We start from the raw sequence: 15,581 nt of genomic DNA on the forward strand, positions 1-15,581 counted from the left end.
GACAGAGCAAGAGGCGAAGATGACGAGATTTCACTTGCGGAAAGTAAGGCAACCATACTTATGTTCCATAATTCAAACTTTATTGATGGTTTTCCAAAGTAGCTCCAAAATTAGGCCTGTACAAACTTAGAAATCAAAAACTGAAGGCCACATATTCAAAGAAAAAAAAAAAAACAACCGAGAAAGCTGACAACTTCATGTTGAAAAGAGCTTAGAGACAGAGAGGAAAAAAGGAGCCAGGAGAGAAATAAACAGCATTATCCTTCACAGAAGGATATAACGGTGTCCTTCTGGCAGACACAACATTACAAAGGAAAAAACGTTCTCAGTTGCATCCAAGGAATTACGCCTTTAATACTCTCTACATGTTGTTTTACAGCAAAAACACACAGCAGGACTGAGGGGCTCCACCATCTGCTGCTGGTTTCGTTCTTTCTTCACCTGCTTGGGTTCCACCTGCACCTTCGAAATAAAGCAGACCTCCATGCCTAATGCTAATCTGGAGGCGAAATACAAACATCTAACGTCAGATCCAAACAGGCATTCATAAAGGGATAAAAGCGTCCAGCATTGTGCAGCTTGTCAGGCGAACAGCGGTCCAGTAGTTAGCCAGAAGTCTGTTGCTGCCTTGCGAGATGTAGCTGGAGACTGATCCTGTCTGGATGTGGTGGAACTCTCTCAGGAGGCGTTCGGCTGAAGGCCTTTGGAGGCAGCAAGCATTGCTCGCACTTTCGCCATGAGGTCCTACAAGCAAGAAGAAATGGAGAAAAAGTTAGTACAGTATTCGTAGGGGAGCAGAGCTGGGAGAGTTTGTGAGAGAAACTAATCATAGTATAAATACAAGACAAGAAACCCAAAACACAAATCCATATGCTTGCAGACAACTTTCGCAATTTGAAATTCAGATTGGCTTCTGGCTTTGTATACATGAGAATCCAACGTGCTAAATATGCATACGGATGTCTAGTGGCATCCTATAGAAGAGAAGGCCATCGGCAAATAGCTGGATTCCTGCTCTTTAAATGCCTCCCCTCATTCTATGTGGCTCAGGTTACCTTACCCAAGGCCAGTTGCATGCTAAGAGCCCATAGGGAGAGTGTGACACCAGAGATCTAACAGCTTGGCACTTGAATAAACATTTGCTTAATGAATATGCACTTAATTGGTCTCACTGATTTAACAGAAATTGAATTTCCATCAAGGAATCTCCACAAAAAAAAAAAAAAAAAAATCTTATTGAAATATTGTGGGTTCAGTAGAAGTTAAGCTCTATAATGTTGATTACATAAAAAAATATTCCAATAATATATCATATTACTTTAAAATACTAATAAAATGTGCAAGAACATATCGGTTAAGCTACAGTTAAGATACATTTCGGCCTGTTTCCTAGGGATGCACGATATATCGGCCACCATATCGGTATCGGCCGATAAAGTTTCCCTTATAATGATGCCTTTCTGTGCCACCAGCATAAAATCACTTCAAGGTTCTTTACTGCTTTCAAATTTGAAAGCAGCTCAACTTGGCATTACATATCAAATCAGTAAAATAATCTTTCGAAACAGGTGGCTGAATTGCACGGTTGTCATAGGAGCAAGGTTTGCTCATTGATGTTTGCAGAATAAAGTCACCGCTGCCTTCCACCCCCTCGTCCAGTCGAAGGAAAGTTATTAACCCTGAATTTCCAATAAAGCCCCTGCAGAATTAATCATTAAACAAACAAGTGGTCAGGAAAAGCACAAACAAGAATTAATCATTAAACAAACAAGTGGTCAAGAAAAGCACAAACAACACAGGCAAGGACCAACGTGCCTCTAGAGAGAAGGGTCTGCTGTTGTACTTCATAGGGTGAAATCATCATGAAAGTCGTTCTGGGGAAGTGAAACCACAAAATTACATGGATGGCATTAAATAGTGTACAGAGACTGACTAAAATGGACTAAATCAGGGTCTGGGTTGGGGAATCTTGCACATCACCACCCACCAGGTTTCCAGAATAAACCTAAAAATGGATGGATGGATAAAATTCCTATTCTTGTCAATCCACTTCAAATTCCACATCAACTTTCTGTATTGTGTGACTAATTCAATTAAAATTCCCACACTACTCGAACACATATACATTGCTAAAAGACGAAGAACCAATGAGAATATCTCTCTAATCATAGTGTGTTGGTCCAGTACATTAGAGTGACAGCCCTAAGCTGGGATAAAGGGCTCTCTCATTATGTCTCATTATGAGACGACAGCTGGCTATAGTCTGAGGACATCTGAAAATGTGGCCGCCTAACTCTACTCTTGCTCGATGGAAACCTAAGAGTTGCTTTCTGACATCAAATGACCAAAAAAGAGCTAGTCGTAATTGGGACTGAGGACTGCTTTTTGCAGTCGGCTGCTTCCTCTGTAGCTATTTGGATCCAGACCTCTAACCAATCTAACAGATAACCCACATTTGTACCTACATTTTCAGAGTTCAGAGGATCACCCCACTTTCAGTTCAAGGAGAAGGCACTTCAATCACAGGCCCAGGCCATTTAAAAGCAATTTTGAAATCTCACATTCAATATCACTCTGAACTAACCCCACGTTTTAAAAAAAACGTTCTGACTCTGTCATTTAGTCGTCTTCTTCATGGCCCTTTACTCCTGTCTGTTTTAGGCCAGCTTCAGAATGGTGTCCCAGGTGTGGTTTAGGGTCTTCAATTCTGCTTCCACTGTTCAGTGACAGGTGCTTTTTGGTCTTTCTCCCTTTCGTTTTCCCTCTGGTGTCCACAAAATATGGAGCCAGATCAGCGTCAAAAATAATACATTTACAAAACAAAATTCATAAATGCACAGCACAATTTACATTTACAAAATTCGATTCGTAAATTCATAACACAATTCATAAATACAGTAAAAGCATAAATATTTCCCCAAATGCTAACACAAATGCGTCTTACCTAAATAAATTTAAAATGTTTACACAAATATGTATATATCAAGTTCTTGAATTAATTTATGAATGATGTTACATGTATTTATGGATCGTTGAATCTGCATTTGCAAATCGTCACACGTGCGTGGACTGCTTTGAATTTATGTGCGGTATTTTTGAGACCTTCCGGACAGGTTAAGATTCATAAATATCATTGTTTTGAAGGATGTTCCGTTCAGCCAATCGCGGTGAGCTTTTAATCCACCAATCAAAACGCTCTTTACTGAACAGACTCAAGAAGCTCAACGCTGTGCTTGTACTGTGCATTGTTCCATGATCCCCACGCACTTGTGACGATTTGCAAATGCAGATTCAACGATCCATAAACACATGCAACATCATTCATATACTGTATGTGATGCAAATTAATTCAAGAACTTGATATATACATATTTGTGTAAACATTTTACATTTATTTAGGTAAGATGCATTTGTGTGAGCATTTGAGGAAATATTTATGCTTTTACTTGTGTAGTTATGAATTGTGTTTTGAATTTACGAATCGGATTTTTTAAAATGTAAATTGTGCTGTGCATTTATGAATTTTGTTTTGTAAATGTATTATTGTTGAGGCTGATCTGGCTCCATACAAAAGGCCAATCCAGGTGATGTCTTCTCATCTACAATCACCTGATGGTGATGGTGTTCATACTTTCTTGCTAGCACTGCATGAGTAGTTGTTGGTTAGAGATGGTTTTGGGCTAGGAGATTTCCAGGATTCTTCAAAGGTTCCTTGTGTGGAAAGCTCACAGATTGGTAAGATTGCTCTTTAATTCACATGCACCCTGCACTTTTTGCACAATGCAATTTATAAAAAAATTAAGTTTTGTTAGAATTTTCAGCTTGTACTGGATTCAGTGTAAGGTTGCTCCAACATTCAGAGCCTTAAGGTTAGGTGAGAAAGACACAGCTACGATACAGTCTCATTTTAGTGTTGTTACTATACCATGAGGACCCTCCACATGTTGATCACATTAGTTAGTACAAGAGATGTCTTTTCACCCAGAGTCACAGTAGGGGGTACTCAGGAATGCAATGCTTTTTGGTTTCTTATCTTGCACACGACAACAGTAATGTTCTCATAACCTGCCAGGGTGCATTTTGCAACCCATAAACCCCTCCTAATCAAACCATCAGTCACCTGCCACCCTTCACACGCAGCCCATGCTAAACAGTGGCAAATAAGAAAGGAGCACCAACATTTTAAACATGGGGAGGACAGCACAGTGGACTAGAAAAGAAAAAGAGACTATTGGGTTCCTCAGGGAGAATTATAAACCAGCCTCCCTTGTTGTTCGTCTGACAGGAAGATAGAGGGTTCGTAAAATCCCAGGGGAGTAGTGTTAAGATCGAGAACACGCTTCCCCAGCCTTTAATGTTACAGCTTTTTCATTTGCCGGTTGTAAAAAAACCTCACCAGTCTCTACTGGAGTGCCTCATGAGAGCACTTCTTCCTCTATCAATAGTCGGGATGTGCATGTCTGCGCTGGAACATTCTCCTCTGGAGGATCCAATATAGTTGCATGAGGTAGAGCTACAGGCAAAGGATTAAACTGAGCCAAGCTGAAACCTGCTTCCCTACCGGCAGGATCTACGGGTGGTCCGCGTAGCCTAGAGCTTTCGTTGCCTTGGCTAGAGGGGGTAACTTGAGACAAAGGAACTTCCTCACGCAACTGAAATGCAAGCATGCACAGGCCTGCAGAAAGTTCCTGCCGGTAGTTATTTGTCAAGGTGAACCATGCTTCTATTGTTTCAAGCAGCAGTTGCTGGTTTTAATAAGAGCCAACTCGTTTTTGCAAGATGTTGCCCCCTGGAAGTCCTGCCCCAGTTCTGAGGTGTCAGAATTGATTTCATGCGCCGGGAGAAAAGGGAAGTGAATTAGGTTTCCAAAAGATCTGAAATCATGTCAAGACTGTGGAATTTTTTATTACAGAGAGGGTGAATAAAAAGGCTGCTATCCTGCTGACTTCTCTTTTTGTTGAAGACCAGATGGCTGCAAGTGAAACACAGTACGGTGTACTTTGTCTATCTTCTTACATTATGCATTACTCGCATCCTCTTCCCTCTGACACAACTGCATTTTTTTTGATATACACATAGTAGCTACCTTTCGTCTGCTCTAACAATAAGCAAAAGGAAGGAAAGTAAGTGCACTCTGCATTTCATCCTCGCTGCACAAGGCCAGAGATTATAACAGAGCTGCAGGGAATGACAGCTGCATTGAATCAGCATGCGATAGCGACAAGCTCTCTTTCTCCCATAAACATACATGCACACCTACATACCCACCACTGGCGACAGGGTCATGCAACCAAATCACAGTATTTTTCAGTTTCAGCACGTAAGGCTCGGCAAACACAAACCACTGAGACCGTCTGGCTCTAAATGACCTATATTAAAGCCTTACTAAGCATCTAAGGGTCTCATCAGCTCTGCTACACAATTTCAGTCTGTTTTTCCCTTAGGCACTGAATTCAAACGGGAGAGGAAGAGAAAGTTTTGTGTTTTTTAGCTTATTACAGTGTTTGCAAGGCAGCACTGTATTGATATTTCTCAAGCATTCTGTTTAGAGGTTTATTCTGAAACCTCAACCTTACAAATGAATTCGGCCCGAAACTGCTTAATGTACAAAATGCAATCAAATCTCCAGTTGAAAACATCAGTCCAAGGGGGCATTCGCAGAGAACGTTGCATTAAAATGCTAAAGAATGGAAAAGAACGCAGGGTGTCAAGACACATTCTTAAAAAGAATGAAATTACTTTAACTTTTAATATGGTGCTGAAAGATGCTGTAAAAGCAGCAAGATGCAACGCAATGGACGGCCATCTAGCACATTTAAATAGAAAAACCATAATAAAAGTTAATGTTTATGGTCAAAGAGCGGTGCAGAAAGTAGTTCTGACAACTCTTCAATGTCCTATAGAATAAAAAATAATGCTTTAATGCTGATGTAAAATTCTAATTAAAATTAAAATTTAAAAAAGCAGAATTAAAGTGAACTGAAAATGTTCTACATATAATTTTTAACTAGAAAGCAAAGTTTGTCGAGACCTGTTTTTAAAGTTCTGGGGGAAAAAAGTTTAAAAATCCCTAAAGTTTGAAGCTTTATGGGCCTTGAATTATATTATATTTAATATTATATAAATTATGACTGGTCAAGTATTGCCGTCTAGCATTTTTCATAGAAAAAAAAAACATTTTTGGTCAAAAAGTGGCACAGAAAGTAGTCCTGATAAATCTCCAGTGTCCTATATAATACGGAGTGAATAAATAAAATATAAATAAAAAAAATTCAATGTCTTCATTAATATCTTTATTTGATGACATTTCTCTGCAAAAAAAAATAAAAAATAAATAAAAAAATATATATAATTGTGATTAAATTTAATTAAGCGGCATATAATGAAATTAATTAATTCACACATTTTAATCAAGTGAAAGCCCTAGTTTACACAAAAGCTTTGTTGCTATATGGAAGTTAATAATTTCTTAATGGCATACCTGAGTGATTTTGCTTTGCACCGAAGAGACAATAGTGGAGGACACTTGCTTGTCTTTCTCCTGAGAGCCATCCCTGTTTGACAAACAAAAAGAAAGAGAAAGTGAGACAGGGACAGAGAGACAGAGCCCTGCCAATTGGCACGGTTTGTGAAAAACACCTTAATACAGTATTCATGACGACTGGTGAGTGCGTAACCACCGCAGACCAGAAGGACATGAAATATTCACCCAATGCCGGAAGAGACACAACAACTGCACAAATAAAAACAAAGTCTAGAGAGAGTCACACGGTGGGAGGTAAAGAAGCAGCAGCAAAAACAACTGAAGGCCGAGGGAGTTTAGAGCAACTTTTTGATGGAACTTGAGAAGTTGTTTCAAAAAAGTTAGTCCCCCTTTGCAGTGTGGTGTTTTCTCAGGTTTTTGAATCAAAACCTCTCAGTAATGTACAAATTTCTTGTACAGTTCATGCATATTATGCTATCAAACCATTTTATCAAAATGTCACCATTGCTGATTTTGAGCATCTGAAGCTTTCATGCTTTGTTCAACAAGTAATTAGTCAAGTTGTCAAATCACACCTAAAACCATTATAACTTCCAAATCAAAAAGCTACAGCTCAGACTGTCTTTGTGTCTCACACGCAGTGCTCTTGGCAAAGCTTAAATGAATATTGCAACAAAGTGGGGAAAAATCTATGATTCTGACTGAAGCAGACCGAACTTCAGAAGGTGGGTGGCTGTCTCGTGAGGTTCACGCTGACTGATCGTTGCGCAATGGGACCAGAGAGAGATGCCCTTTACCTGGACCTCCCCAGGCTGGAGGCGGGGCTTGTGGCAGGGGAGGGGCTTGCAGAAACTCTGGCCATGGCTATGCCTCTGTCAGGGGATGCTGAGGGCGAACAGGAGGAACCCTTAAATTGGTGCGATGACTTTGAACCCTTCTTCTTCTTTTCATGAGGTGATCTGGAAAAAGAAAAAAAAAACAATAAAAAAAAGTTAAACAAATAGATCAGCTCAAAACATAACCTGCTGCATTATGTTTGGTTACAAGAAACCATTCGTTTTTATTTAAATCAAATCTGGTGTTATGCATCAGACAAATACGATTTGAGAGGGGAACATTTTAGGTTAACAACGGCATGTTTATTTTTATTTTTTAAATGAATGAATTTATTGATTATTTTCTTCAATTATCTTATGCATTTATTAATTATTTCTTTGAACCTTTTTATGTTTACTATTTAAAAAAAAATCATTTTTATATGAAGCACTTTGAATTAGCACGGTGTATAAAATATACTATATAAATAAAATTGCCTCGACTTGTTTCTCACACTAAGTTATTGTATAGCTTTGGAATATTGCACACATATTGGAGTATTGCATTTTTCTGATGCTTTTTTTGGATTTTGAAACCATAATTCACATATTAAGTCACTACATGCTTTTGTTGCATTGGAAAACATATTTTGAATTCATTGACATTCACAAAATTCTTCCTTCTTTGTTCCACAGAAGATGGAAAGTCATAAGGTTAGAACAACAATATATAAATAATGCAAAATATAAGTATTGTCACTTTCCATGAACTATCATGAGTTGAAAAAGCCTTCATTCTTGCGGCTCTGTGGACGAAGCAGTGGAGTGAGAGTTTCTGCTTGACAGGAGGTAACACTGTGGAGTCTTAAAACATGCACACGTCCCTTCAGCAAGACCCCTGATCCAGCACTGCATCAGCGAGGGGACTGGAATAGGCCATTCACACATACATAAAAGTCTCAGCGCGTGCTCTCTCTCCAGAGAAAAAGCACACACAGTCCATATCAAGGGGCCTTTATCTCCCAGACGGCCCTTTATGAATATTTTATTTGAATACCTTAGGCATGTCCTTTAGTTGGAACAATACATTTTTAAAGGAGCACCCAACTTCAGTTAATGGGCATAGTGACCTCTAATTACCTGTGACACTGTAGCAAAAGAGAGAGTGGATCAAAGCAGTCCTAGGAGACACAATGAGGTTAAAAATGCACTGCTGCAGACGTGCCAAGAATTCCACCCGAGGCATAAACTATTATGACTAATTGAATCAGTACAGGAAAATCAAGCTAAGTTTACGCAAAAAAGACAGAAACACTTAAGGCCTCTCACCTACCCTATCTGATTGGCATGATTAAGATTATCTTATAGCTTATTGGACAGGAGAGCAGTATGGAGTTCAACAGTGACTTCCGAATGTATTTTTCCCCATTAATTTTCTCAAAAGGGATTAAAAAAAAATTCTTTAATAAAATTTCTAAGCAATGAACAAAGCCATTCAGCTCTTGAGATGAACCAGAACAGCAGAAACTTTGATTTTAAGCCAAAAATAAAAATCATAAAAAAGGCAAACGTTTAAAGGGTTAAAGGTTCATTTCATAAACCAATGCAAATGACAATCATAACTGGTATTATAAAATATATAATATTTAAAATCATATTTGTACATATTTATTTGTATATATATATATATATATATATATATATACACACACATACATGATTACGAGTTTAAAAATATAACAATTACAAATACTAAAGCATTTTAAAATATAATTTTCAAACGAATATACAAATACATAGGATTACGATTTTTCTAAATAATGAGTCTCTCTTCAGAATAATAGATAGTGCAGTTATTTACAAAGAATTAGGCTATAAAAGCATTTCTTTCTTAAAATATAAAGCAGTGACTCACTGACTTACAGGATGGTTTCTACAGAAGCATACCATCACTTAACCTCAGAGCTCATGGCTGTTCTGTCTTGAAAGATTTACATATTTTGTTAAAAACATATTTTCCTATGGAGAGAATAAATGATATTTTACTTCCGTAACCCGACTGTTATGCTATATTTCCAAGACAACAGCTGCTGCCTGGTCTAAGACAGGCACTCAATCTTCCTCTGCTCGCATGTAAGCGAGGTTCTGCATCTGAGACACTTCTATCATCACTCTGACAAACCAGACCTCACTAAAACACTGTAAGTGATCCAACCATCTCTCGCTCTCAATTCTTCCCTCGGTTCAAACCAGAAAGGGTCGAGGGTGTAATGAAAGATGCTGAACTTTTTTTTTCTTTTGTAGGAGATGTGTAAAAAGCTTGCCTTTGCTTTCTGCAACCTCCTCGGCAGCAGAATATGGAGAAACGTCTCAGCTAAGCTTTAAAGAGTACTGGAGAGAATGGGCCGCTCCGATAAAAACCAATGTCATAAAAGGCGGGTGAGATCTGAGAAGTCACCATGACCATCTCTTTCTGTGGTGCTTTAGCATTATAGGTGTTGGTAAGAAAATAATGGGAAGGCAGAGGAAATGAGAGAGAGGGAAGGGTGATGATAACAGTGTCATGGAGTGGAGTCTCACAGGACTCTTCAATAGAAGGATTACAGTGAATGAAAAGATCATGTTTGCTGCAGACTCTGGGGAAACACCAGGAAAGCACTTTTTACCCACTGTGAACAGCAGCATGCATGCTGACAATCAGCCAAACTGCTCCTTGTGATGATATACAGCTAGAGGGTTTAAAATGAGGCCATATCACAGCTGCCGTTAATACAAACACATGTTCTTCCTTACTGTCATTATATTATATTCACAGTAAATCTTTAAATGTAAAAAAAAAAAAAAGTATATATATATATATATATATAGTTCCCTCCATTAATATTGGCACCCTTGGTAAATATGAGCAAAGATAAATCTGCATCATTTATCCTTTTGATCTTTTATTCAAAAATTCACAAAATTCTAACCTATCATTGAAGTAAAACAATTGAAAGTGGAGGGAAAATCTCATCATGAAATAAATGTTTTTATCTAGGTCACATTGGCCACAATTATTGGCACCCATTATTGCAACCCAATTATTCCCAAGATAACAGCTCTGAGTTTTCTCCTATAATGCCTGTGAGTTTGGAGAACACCTGACAAGAGATCAGAGACCATTCCTTCATACAGAATCTCTCCAGATCCTTCAGGTTGGTGCTTTTTCTCTTCAGTTCACCCCACTAATTTCTACAGAGGACAGGGACGGCCATGGCAGAAGCTGCATTTTGTGCTCAGGGACACATTTTTGTGTTGATTTTGATGTTTGTTTTGGACCATTGTCCTTATGGAAGATCCAACCACGGCCCATTATAAGATTTCTAACAGAGGCAGTCAGGTATCGATTTTTTATCTGTTGGTATTTGATAGAATCCACGATGCCATGTATCTGAACAAGATGTCCAGGACCTCCAGCACAAGTCAGGTGATGGATACAAAAAGGCTTTATCAATCAGTGAAGTCTATTATTAAGAAGTGGAAGGTATTTGGTACAACACAGACCCTCCCTGGATCAGGATGTCACTCCAAACTGGATGAAAGAGCCAGGAGGAAACTGGTCAGAGAAGCTACCGAGAGTCCTACAGCAACTCTGAAGCTGTTGCAGGAATTTATGACAAAGAGTGGTCATTGTGTGCATGTGACAACAATATCACAAATTCTCCACAAATGTGGCTTGTATGGGAGGGTTGCAAGAAAAAAGCCACTCAAGAAAGGCCGCATGCAGTCACGACTGAGCTTTGCCAAAACACACCTTGAAGATTCTGAGGCAGATGAGACTAAAATTGAATTATTTGGCCTCAACACTAAACGATATGTCTGGTGGAAATCCAATACAGCTCATCATCCAAATAACACCATTCCTACAATAAAGCATGGAGGTGGTGATATCCTGTTATGGGGGTGTTTCTCTGCAGCAGGGACTGGAACACTTGCCAGGATAGAAGGAAAAATGGATGAGGCAAAATACAAATTTTTGAGGAAAATCTGCTGCCCTCTGCCAGAAAGATGTCAATGGGAAGAAGGTTTACCTTCCCAAAGCACACAGCAAAACTGGGCACACAGTGGTTGAAGGAGGAAAAGGTGAATGTCCTTGCACGGCCTAGTCAGAGCCCAAACTTAAACCCCATTGAAAATCTGTGGAATCTGCAGTCCACATACGGTCACCTTCAAATTTGATGGTGAACAACTGAACTTGAGTAGTTCTGCAAAGAAGAGTGGGCAAATATTGCAAAATCTAGATGTGTAAAGTTAGTAGAGACAGAGACATTTCCCAACAGACTAAAGGCTGTAATTAAAGCAAAAGGTGGTTCAACAAAATACTGACACAAGGGGGTGATCTTTTTTCCAACTCAGTGACTCTGTTTTTTTTATTTTCTGACATGTTGGTGTTCTATCTTTCACTTGGATGCTATAAGTTGTACTGAGTAAATACAGCTGAATAAAACAAAAACTGTGTCCGTCTTCATTTCAGGTTGCAAAGCAACAAAATGTGATTACTTTAAAGGGGGTGATTCTTTTCTATACCCACTGTATATAAAACTAAATATTTTGGATACATTTTTGTATATGTACACTACAGTTAAAAAGTTTGGGGTTGATACATTTTTTTAAAGGGGTCATATGATGCTGCTAAAAAGAACATTATTTTGTGTATTTGCATTTTTAATCGCATCATATGGCCCCTTTAATAATGTATTTTAATCTCCTATGCTCACAAAAGCTGCTTTTATTTGATCAAAAACAGTAAAAACAGGAGTATTGTTAAATATTATTACAATTTAATGTCACGTTTCAATTTAATGCATCTTTGCTGAAGTATTAATTTCTTACTGAATAAAAAAAAAATGACTGACCCTCAAATTTTTAAAACGTAGTGTATAAAATACATTTAGAAAATAATTTTTTTGTTTTTGTCACAAAGCAAGAAAAAACAACAACAAGCCCTGACAGCCTAAGTGCCACCCCACCTTGATCTGGAGCGCTTCCTGCCCAGCACTGGGTTGCTGCCAAGGCGGTAGGTGCTTGGACCGTAGCTCTCCTTCTCCCTCTCATCACGCTTTCTGTCTGAAGGGCGTGCTTGTCTGTCTCTGTGGCTGGGGGAATGAGACTGAGACCTGAGAGAGGAGAGAGAGAAAAAGAGATTGAAAAGAAAAAAAACATGGTCAACTTAGCACTAGAAATCAACCCACAGGTTAGACTTCTTCATGCTGTTAAATTAACTGTCAGTTGATGATAGTCCTTTGCTCTTTGCTCTCTATTACCTCTTCAAAACCTTTTTGACAGATAGAGAAAGTTCTAAAAAAGGAGTTGAGCTCTTGAACCTTGAAGAAAGGCTATTATTGTAAACAGAATCTATTTCATAAAGTAAAATTTTAAATTACATTTCATTAAATTAACTTAAAATAATTTGAAATAACCTTAAATAGTGTGGATGACATTAAAGGCACACTCCACTATTTTTGAAAATAGGCTCATTTTCCAACTTTCCAGTTAAACAGTCGAGTTTTACCGTTTTCAAATCCATTCAGCCGATCTCCGGGTCTGGCAGTAGCACTTTTAGCTGTAGCTTAGCATAGATCTTTGAATCTGATTAGACCGTTAGCATCTCGCTCAAAAATGACCAAAGAGTTTCTATATTTTTCCTATTTAAAACTTGACTCTTCTGTAGTTACAGAAGGCGGTACATGCACCCATAGCACGGCAGCAAAGTTCCTTGATTACTACGCCGGAATGAGAGTATAGTTCCTAGCCATATCAGCCTAGAAAAGCGCAACTTTTTATTTTCTGTCGGTCTTAGTACACGATGTAAGTACAGAAGAGCCAAGTTTTAAATAGGAAAAATATAGAAACTCTTTGGTCATTTTTGAGCGAGATGCTAACGGTCTAATCAGATTCAATGGTCTATGCTAAGCTACAGCTAAAAGTGCTACTGCCAGACCCGGAAATCGGCTGAATGGATTCAAAAACGGTAAAACTAAACTGTTTAACTCTAGGGAAGTTGGAAAATGAGCCTATTTTCAAAAATAGTGGAGTGTTCCTTTAATAACAGGAAATAAAAATGATAATTGTGTGTGTGATTTCATTGTTAAATTTTGATGATAATTAAACATGCTGCAAGTTGTAATAATTGTTTGGGAAAACAGCACATAAAATGTCCTGCCAGTATGTGGCATAAATCACTGAAACAGCTGTCATGAGGAATCATATTTTTATCTTCGACAGTCCTAGACTTATGTGCCATACACAGCAGACATCACTGTAAACACTGCAAAGACAGTGAAGAAATGTCATGGACCTAAAAAATTTGGGCAAATCAGTGATCACGGTTCTCCAGTGCAGGCCGTCTGGGACTGACACTAGATCTGAGTGGATCTCAAATAGCGAATCATAAATGTCAAGAGTGACGGTAGTTTCAGTTTACAGTTGTAAATGAAACAGCAACTGGCACATTTATAGCAGATTTCTCTAACAGCAAGTACTGCGGTATACGATGCTGTGAATTTGATAAATACAATTCTGAGTTAAAAAAACATCTTGTGCTGCACACATTTTTTTTAAAAATTCTATAAAATATCAATTCCAATTAATTTTAATTAGAATTATGTGTTTAATTCATTGCAGGGCATGACTACATCATACTTTTAACGTTCAATAACAGTACAAATTGAGCCTCACCGAAGCCTGGAAATTGCTTGTAATGTTGACGAACATATTCCAGTAACAAAATGGATGGGCTGTTATTAAGAGTTGAAATGTAATCATACGTGTATATACCCACACAGAAGGATAATGTGAATTAAAATATCACGCACACACGCACGCACGCACACACTTCAAACAAGTAGAGAAATTAAAATGTGAGGGTCAGGAACAGGCAGAGAAAGAAGAAAAATAGATATTTATACAGACAGGAAGAAGAAAGAAAAATAGATATTAAATCTAATCATTAACAATCTGCTGCAGGGGTGTCAAAGATATTATTTGATGAAGAGGAAAGTATTTTTTTCCCACCATAATACATTTGCATCCATTTATTATAATTGTGTCCAGTGTGAATTTCATTTTTCTTCTTTTTTTTCCGCTACATTGGACAGATATACTCATTAAGGGTAAATGTGCTGCTGGTCCCGGGTGTTGACGAGCCGGCTGGAGACGAGAGATTTCAGGTGTCAGGAGGCAGCAAATAAAAATGAGTGAGTAGTTTTAAATACTGACACCGGTATTATTAGCGGTAACTAAAATTACAGGCATAACACTGGTCATGTTTGATGTCAGAATGTAGGTGCTTTATAATCACTTCTGGCCCTAGGATTACTAATTCAGTGTTCACTGTTGGAGTCACAGACTGAGATATGGGCTCGTTATTAATGAAGGCTATAATAAAAAAACAACAGGCTCAGGTTTGTGGAGAAGTTTGATTTATACAACTTACTAATGTTACGTATATAAAAAGTTATCTAGTTGTTTCTTGATCACCAAATCAGCATATTAGAATGATTTTTGAAGAATCGTGTGACACTGAAGACATTTTAAAATATATTCAATTAGAAAACAGTTGTTTTAAATTGTAATATTAATGTAATATTACTGTTTTCACTGCAACACCCTAGAAACTGTATTTTTAATCAAGCCTTGGTGAACACAGGAGATTCAGTATGCAAATGATGTTGGTTAGATTTGAAAAAATGGTAAATATTTTATCAATTTAAGTCAAGTCAAAGTTAAGTCAAAAAGTTTGAATTGAGTCTGTGCATTAAGTGGTTTGGCCTGCAGTGTCTGAAAATGTAATACCCATAGCTTATAAATAAAAATCAGATCTAAATCTAAAAACACTCGTTAAAACCTGCTTCCTTGTATTTGAAAACTTGACATGCACTTTAGCTCTTTACCTCCATATTCTCAAGACTACATGACAAATAGTTTATTAAATTCCTCTCAAATTCAAAATCAGCTCGCCAAGAACGGCAATTACTGGAGAAGAGTACAAAAGGTGACAGCTGAACACTTTAACACTCATTTCCTCTACTGAAGTGGCGATGCTCAGACACACTTGACCAGGACTCGGTCCAAACTAGACTTGTTCTGGTATTCGGTAATGCGATATATCACGGTAATGAATATGTACGATATTGTTATCGTGGGCACTTCTAAATACCGTGAATAATTATATATTACAAATTATTCAGAATTTTGAATGCATTTTAAGAATACTTTTCCCATCAACTGGTCAAAATGCACAA

The 15,581-nt window shown here is 37.9% G+C and overlaps 1 protein-coding gene across 1 annotated transcript in view; it reads right to left on the reverse strand.

Annotated features, from left to right (window-relative positions):
* Positions 1 to 327: 327 nt before the first annotated feature.
* The window catches only part of sfswap (splicing factor SWAP), a 95,511-nt gene continuing 80,257 nt past the window's right edge, over positions 328 to 15,581 (reverse strand). The window contains exons 15-18 of the mRNA XM_016491271.1: positions 12,309 to 12,455; positions 7,282 to 7,443; positions 6,482 to 6,554; positions 328 to 744 (exon numbers count right to left, since the gene is read on the reverse strand). Coding sequence (XP_016346757.1) covers positions 679 to 744; positions 6,482 to 6,554; positions 7,282 to 7,443; positions 12,309 to 12,455 — 448 coding nt within the window. The 3' untranslated portion in view covers positions 328 to 678. The remainder of the gene's footprint in view (positions 745 to 6,481; positions 6,555 to 7,281; positions 7,444 to 12,308; positions 12,456 to 15,581) is intronic.

Source organism: Sinocyclocheilus anshuiensis, unplaced genomic scaffold, assembly GCF_001515605.1.
Source record: "Sinocyclocheilus anshuiensis isolate Anshui unplaced genomic scaffold, SAMN03320099.WGS_v1.1 scaffold478, whole genome shotgun sequence".
Taxonomy (NCBI): Eukaryota; Metazoa; Chordata; class Actinopteri; order Cypriniformes; family Cyprinidae; genus Sinocyclocheilus; species Sinocyclocheilus anshuiensis.